The 6,000-nt window shown below is 37.6% G+C and overlaps 1 protein-coding gene across 14 annotated transcripts in view; it reads left to right on the top strand.

Annotated features, from left to right (window-relative positions):
• The first annotated feature begins 651 nt into the window (after positions 1-651).
• The window catches only part of LOC128861699 (protein nervous wreck), a 29,476-nt gene continuing 24,127 nt past the window's right edge, over positions 652-6,000 (top strand). For 4 of the 14 annotated variants that reach the window (XM_054100025.1, XM_054100038.1, XM_054100034.1 and 1 more), the window contains exon 1: positions 653-914. In XM_054100025.1, the coding sequence (XP_053956000.1) occupies positions 870-914 (45 nt within the window). In that variant the 5' untranslated portion in view covers positions 653-869. Of the gene's footprint in view, positions 915-1,687; positions 1,915-6,000 lie in introns of all 14 variants that reach the window. The other 10 variants (XM_054100032.1, XM_054100030.1, XM_054100029.1 and 7 more) reach the window with 10 other exon arrangements.

The raw sequence follows: 6,000 nt of genomic DNA, 5'->3' as shown, positions 1-6,000 counted from the left end.
ATGATGGCTATAAATAGGCAATGGATTAAAAGTGAAAACAACAAAAATTTAGAGAGAAAGGATTTCCCTGTCACACAGAGAGCACAGCCAGAGCAAATTGTGGCCAAAGGATATTAATTGCGCATGCGCTCATTGAAGTGTAGGTTGGAAGCACCACTATTTCTTTCCAACTGTCACAAGAATGAATGGTTTCTACTGAACGCCACTTGTTATGCAAAGAAATGGATGTGTGTAGCTTTGTACATATGTATGTATGTATGCGCATAATCAAACATATATATATTTGGTTGAATATCCGATGCTTACAAATGTCCACAATAGACCAGCTAATAAACAATCTGTGCTGGAAGTGCTGTGTAAAGGAATTGAGAGCTTAAAGTACATTTGTTGGCAAAGATTGGTAAGCTTAGGCGTTCATAGAGCTCTCGTAAAGCTAACTGTGTGAATGCTCAGTTAGTAGGGAGAGCAACGTAGTAGCCAGACATCCAGTCGCTTAGTCTGGGGAATAGCCAGGAAATATATAACCACACGCTTAGCCACTTATACTCATTTGTGTGTATGTATGTATGTATGTACATTTATATGCATTGATGTACGTGCGAGTGTGTTGCTTGAACTTCCAATGAGAAAAGTGGAAGAAGAAATTTTCATTGCAACGACACGAAATCGATAAGTACGCAGGAAAAATCAGATATTTTCTGACAGTGCGACCGAATTTTTCGCTGACGAAATTTCCTATGTTGGTGAAGAATATTGCATTTTAAGACAAAAATAGAAATAAAATAAAAAATAAAATTCAAATAAGAGTAGAAGAAAAGTGTGGATATCTACAGTGCTAAGGAGAAGTATTTAAAAAGAATTATATTTAAATGAAAAAACAACAACACAACGAAGTGGATATGTCGAAGAGAAGTGTTAGCATACATTCTATTTTAAATAATCGCACATTTCCATAAATTTGCTAGTGTGAAGAAATATTTTTGAATTCTGATTAAACATTCAATAAATAAATAATCAATTCACAAATGTGTTTTTTGGGTATTCCAAGTAGAAGCTTGCGCTGAAAAAATATACATAGATATATATTTGAGCAGAGCTAACTTCAAAAGAATAATATATAAATACTCTACAGAAAATGCATGCAAATTACACAAAAAAGAACTTTAATTAAAATAAATTGAAACAAAAAAAAAAATTGTCTTAAAACAAAAATTAAAGAAAAATTAAATAAAAAATAAAAATACATACGCGCTGTGATATATTTTTCAACAAATTTGCATTTCTACTCAAGCTCATAACATAAAAAGTGTATATGAATTAATTGCCTCTCTAAGTGCTATGCTATGCTGCTACATAATTCGCTATTTTCGCATATGTATGTATTTTTTAAGCGCTCTAAGTGCCGTGAGTCTGCACAGCATTTCGGTCTACTAAATGTGCGCTTATATAATCGTTCGAAAAGTGTCTAACGCGCAATATATCCTTTAACACAGTCCTTGTATCATTGTACATACCCAATCCCCTACTTTGCCACAGTATTTTTCATAAAAAAAAAAAAAATTTGAAAGAAAAAAACACAAATACCAGTGCTTTATGCTGAGCAAATGAATTTTGTGTCTCATTATTGTGTTTTCTTTTTCTTTTATTCTTTCGACATATTCCACGTTTTATTCTACACTGCCTTTAGTTATCATGCCTCCATTTAATTTGAAAGAAGTCTGCTATTAGGAAAAAGTAAAAACAAAAATCAATAATATTCGATCAACTGCGGCATCAACGCATTAACAAAACAAAAAACAAAAAAATAGCATATATATACATTTATCGGGGAAACAATTCTTAAGATACTTTGAAGTGATTGCACTGAGTGCAATTACGAAAAAACACTCGAAAATGCAGCCCCCGCCACGCAAGGTAAGTTTCCGCTCCCACGAACTCGGCTGAAAATATGTGTGTACACATGTACTTACATATATGCACATACATATGTATACGTTTTACTCGTGTTAATGTGTGTTTACCTTTGTAGCCGTGTTTTGTTCTCTTTTTGTCACTTTCTCCATGTTGTCACTTACTATGCGGTGATTGTGTTTTGTTGTTGTTGTATTCGTTTAATAGTAACATGAAGTGGAAAAGATTTTCTGAGCAACACCCAAGCGATATTTTACTTCCGTTTTTATTTCGGTTTATTTGGATATTCTTTCTCAGTCGTACTTACTAACATAGAGCGCTTAGTCGAAGAAGTAGTTTGCCCGAATTGTTTTACTCTTTTTCGTCCTCCCCTTTCCAGGTTTGCTTGGCCCACAAACCAAGTTTTTTAATACACGGAAAATTGTAATACATTCACACTATTTATTTAATCGCTTTATTTTGTTGTCATTCGCACGAACACATATATAATAATAACACTTTTATATATCACTGCGTTTCCTAGTAAAAATTAATCTAAGTTGAACTTGGCACTGAATACAATTTTTTATGAGCCTCATGCAACCGCATTAGAAATAGCGTTTATCAAAACTTGATTCAATCAAAAAGTAGATATATTTTATTTGAATGTGGCGGCCGGTTCAGTGTTTTACAGAAAGCCTCTTACAATTTTGTGAATTAAAAGGTTCTCAACATTTTTCGATTTATTTTCACAATGAAACTAACATACTCTCGTATATAGTTACATTTATTCTTATGCAATTGATTCCAAACACTTTTATGACTTGGGTGCGGCTGCCGTAGTGGAATGGTTTGGAGCATGACTACTATTCGGGAGTGCATTGGTTCGGATCTCCGTGCATAAAACAGCAAAATTATAGAAAAAGTTATTTCTAATGGAATTCGCCCTCGGCAGGCAATGGCAAATTGCCTAGAGTATTTCTGCGATGAAAAAAGCTTCTCATAAAAACCATTTGCCATTTGGAGTCGGCTTAAAACTGTAGAAAAACTGTCGAAAACATCAAGACGCACGTCAAGAATAGGAGGAGGAACCTCGCCAAACACTTAACAGTAGTGTAGGCGCCAATTATTTATCTAATTTTAGTTGTATAAGTCTCATATTCCGGTCCTATTCGACGATTTCTTTAATTTTATCACCGTTTTTGGCAATGGTTTTATCAAAGCTTGCCCTTTCTTCTGGACGGTTATATCACCAGAACGAAACAGTTGAAAACAGCACTCTGCGTTTTTTCCGTTTTTGAACGCTGTAATATATACCTTTGGCTTAACCAAGCACAAAACTGTCCGTTCAAAAGTTCCCAGAATACTAGTATACAGGTTTTGATTGAAAAGTAATGAGCCATTCTTCAAAATAGGACCCTTGAGCGTCAATACACCGCTGGTAGCGGTCCATCCACTGCAGGAAACATTTTTTAAACTCATCCGCCTGAATCGCGTTCAATTCGGCTCTCACAGTTTTTTAGATCGCCTCGATGAAGTCGAAACGCCTCCCCTTAGGTTTTTTTTTCAGGCGTGGGAACCAGAAGAAGTCCGGAGGGGACAGGTCTGAGCTGTAGGGAGGGTGGGGAAGCACCGGAACCCCCATCTTGGCTAATGCAGACGTGCAGAGGAAGGCTGTGTGCACCGGCGCATTGCCGTGATGAAGGGTCCAATTCTTAACGAGGTCCGGCCGAACCCGGGCGACGCGGTTTTTCAGCCGAAGGAGCCCTTTTTTGTAAAATGCCGCGCTTACAGTGCTTCCTGGAGGTACAAACTCCTTGCGGACGATGCCTCAAGAGTCGAAAAAGATGATCAGTTGCACTTTCGCCACTGCAAAATCCTAGCACACTTTTAAAACAGCTTTCACGCGCGAGCGATGTTGACTGCACTACTGTTGCTAGCGAACTGGGACCGGTTTCTAGTGGAAGGGGAAGGTCCAACGATCATTTTCCCCCACTAGGCGATTCGGTTGATCGCTTGGCAGACGCTCCGCGCGGCAAGGCTCAATACTTTTCAATCAAACCTTGTATTCAGAAAATTCAAAGTACAAGTTTATTCCTCACAAGTTCTATTATCACCTTCAAAGTCCTCTCCATCAACTGTGTACTTACATATGTCTGCATTTGACCCAACTTTCGAAATATTTCTGGAACTCGCTATACCCATTCGAACCGTCTTCGATTTTTCCATTACTCCCTTTCAGTTGTTAAAACGCGTGGTTCATTCACTCGATCAAACAGAAACAATTCGCAGAAAGACTTATGGGGTGAATTCGATGGCTGTTGGATGGGATTCGTTTCGTTTTTCGTCAAAAATTCAAATGTAATGATGGCACTGTGAGACTGTACATGATTATTTAACTTTTTTTTTTGCTTTTTTTGGGCGAATTGCTTTACGTAAACATCTCATAACGTCCAAATAATAGTCATTATTATCTGTCTAACCTTCTGGTAGAAATTTGTGGTGTACAATACCACTGCAATCTATAAAAACTGGGAGCATCGCTTCCTTTTTTGACTGGGAGCATCACTTCCTTTTGACAAAAATGCGTAAGAAGTACCCGACACGTTTTGAGACCGTATTTTTATGCACGCATTCGAAAGAGCCGAAATTATCTTACGCCGCGGCTGCAAAAGTAATCAAATAAGTCTGTTGTGATGTGGAATCAGCGGTATAAGGTGTACAAAAATGTTGAGCGCGCTTTTCCGAGCGCGGCTTGAAGTGAGTGACGACAAAAAAGGAGGATAAAGTGATCATCCAACTTTTTAAGCGGGACTCTTCTTTGTGACTACGCCAAGCACGATCAGTTCTTGCTAAAAAGGGAAAAGATGTGAGTATCAACACTATCGAATGTCGACTGAAGGAGGCGAAAATATCTAACCGTCCCAAATCGTCAAAACCCCTGCTCTCGGAAAAACATATTAAGAAACAACAAAACAAGAAAATGGCGTCACAGTATTGGACGGGACTTCCCGGTCCTCAGACGTCAACCCCTTTGAAAATATGTGGGAAACTATGAAAACGAATCTTGCCGGAAAGCCAGTCCATGATTTAAAGCAACCCATCCGTCAAGTTCGCAAAATCTGGTCCTCTTTGTCTGCGAGCAACGCTGAAAAGCTGGTTCAAACATGCCGAGAAGATGCCACGATATACTCCAGCGATGGAGACTACATGGCTTATTGAGTAATTGCGACTCGTAATTTTGTACATACTTCCATGTAAAAAAATTGTAAATATATATCTTTTATATTTCATGAATAATCGCGGTTCCTTTTTTCTGACACAGACTGTATAAATACTTTTTTTTATAGAAATGGCCGGCACTTAAGTTTTTTCGTACTGCGTTTTTTCGTATCACTTTTCAAAAATCCGTCCTTGTCTCGCCAATAAGACACAGAATTTTCGTTTCCAAATCGTCAAACGATGCTTTTCTTTCAGGGTATCCCAATAACTTGACGGACTTGCAAAAACTCACTTACAAAAACCATAAAAGCTTGAGTTCCCGCTGCCGTTGATTCTTATACGTCCATAGGCCAAAATTTTAATCGAAGTCTTCTTCTAGAGTAAGGGCAAGAGTTGAGTTTTTAGGTGTGGCGTCGAACCATCAAATTCGGGTCTGTGGCTATACCCATTTCGACTGCCTTCGCTCAATATTGAAGAATATTATCCATAAGAACGTACATATATATGTACAGGATTGTGCGCACTGCACTGCGTAGAAGGGTATACAGGTGAATTTAAAAATTGCTCCATCGAAATTTCTATTTATCTAAAATAAACACCCGCTCCATACTGAAATTTAATTTTGATACTGAAACTCATGAGTTTGAAAAATACTGTGCTGACATTTCTGTGGACCACTGGAGTCGCGAAATCAATTGTGAAAACAATAATGTTTTTTAAATGCATCCAGAATAAAAAACAAAATAGCCATACAAATTTAAAAACAAAGTATTTTGTTTAGCGCTTTTTTGCGGCGAAATTAAATGCATGCACACCTCGGCATCTATCAACCAAAAGCTAGAACTTCATACCAAGCATTCCAGAGATGGTATCTTTGAAGCTAGAATT

This window comes from Anastrepha ludens, chromosome 4 (assembly GCF_028408465.1).
Source record: "Anastrepha ludens isolate Willacy chromosome 4, idAnaLude1.1, whole genome shotgun sequence".
NCBI lineage: Eukaryota > Metazoa > Arthropoda > Insecta > Diptera > Tephritidae > Anastrepha > Anastrepha ludens.
Note: the sequence above shows the minus strand (reverse complement) of the source record. Positions and strands in the feature narration are given on the sequence as shown.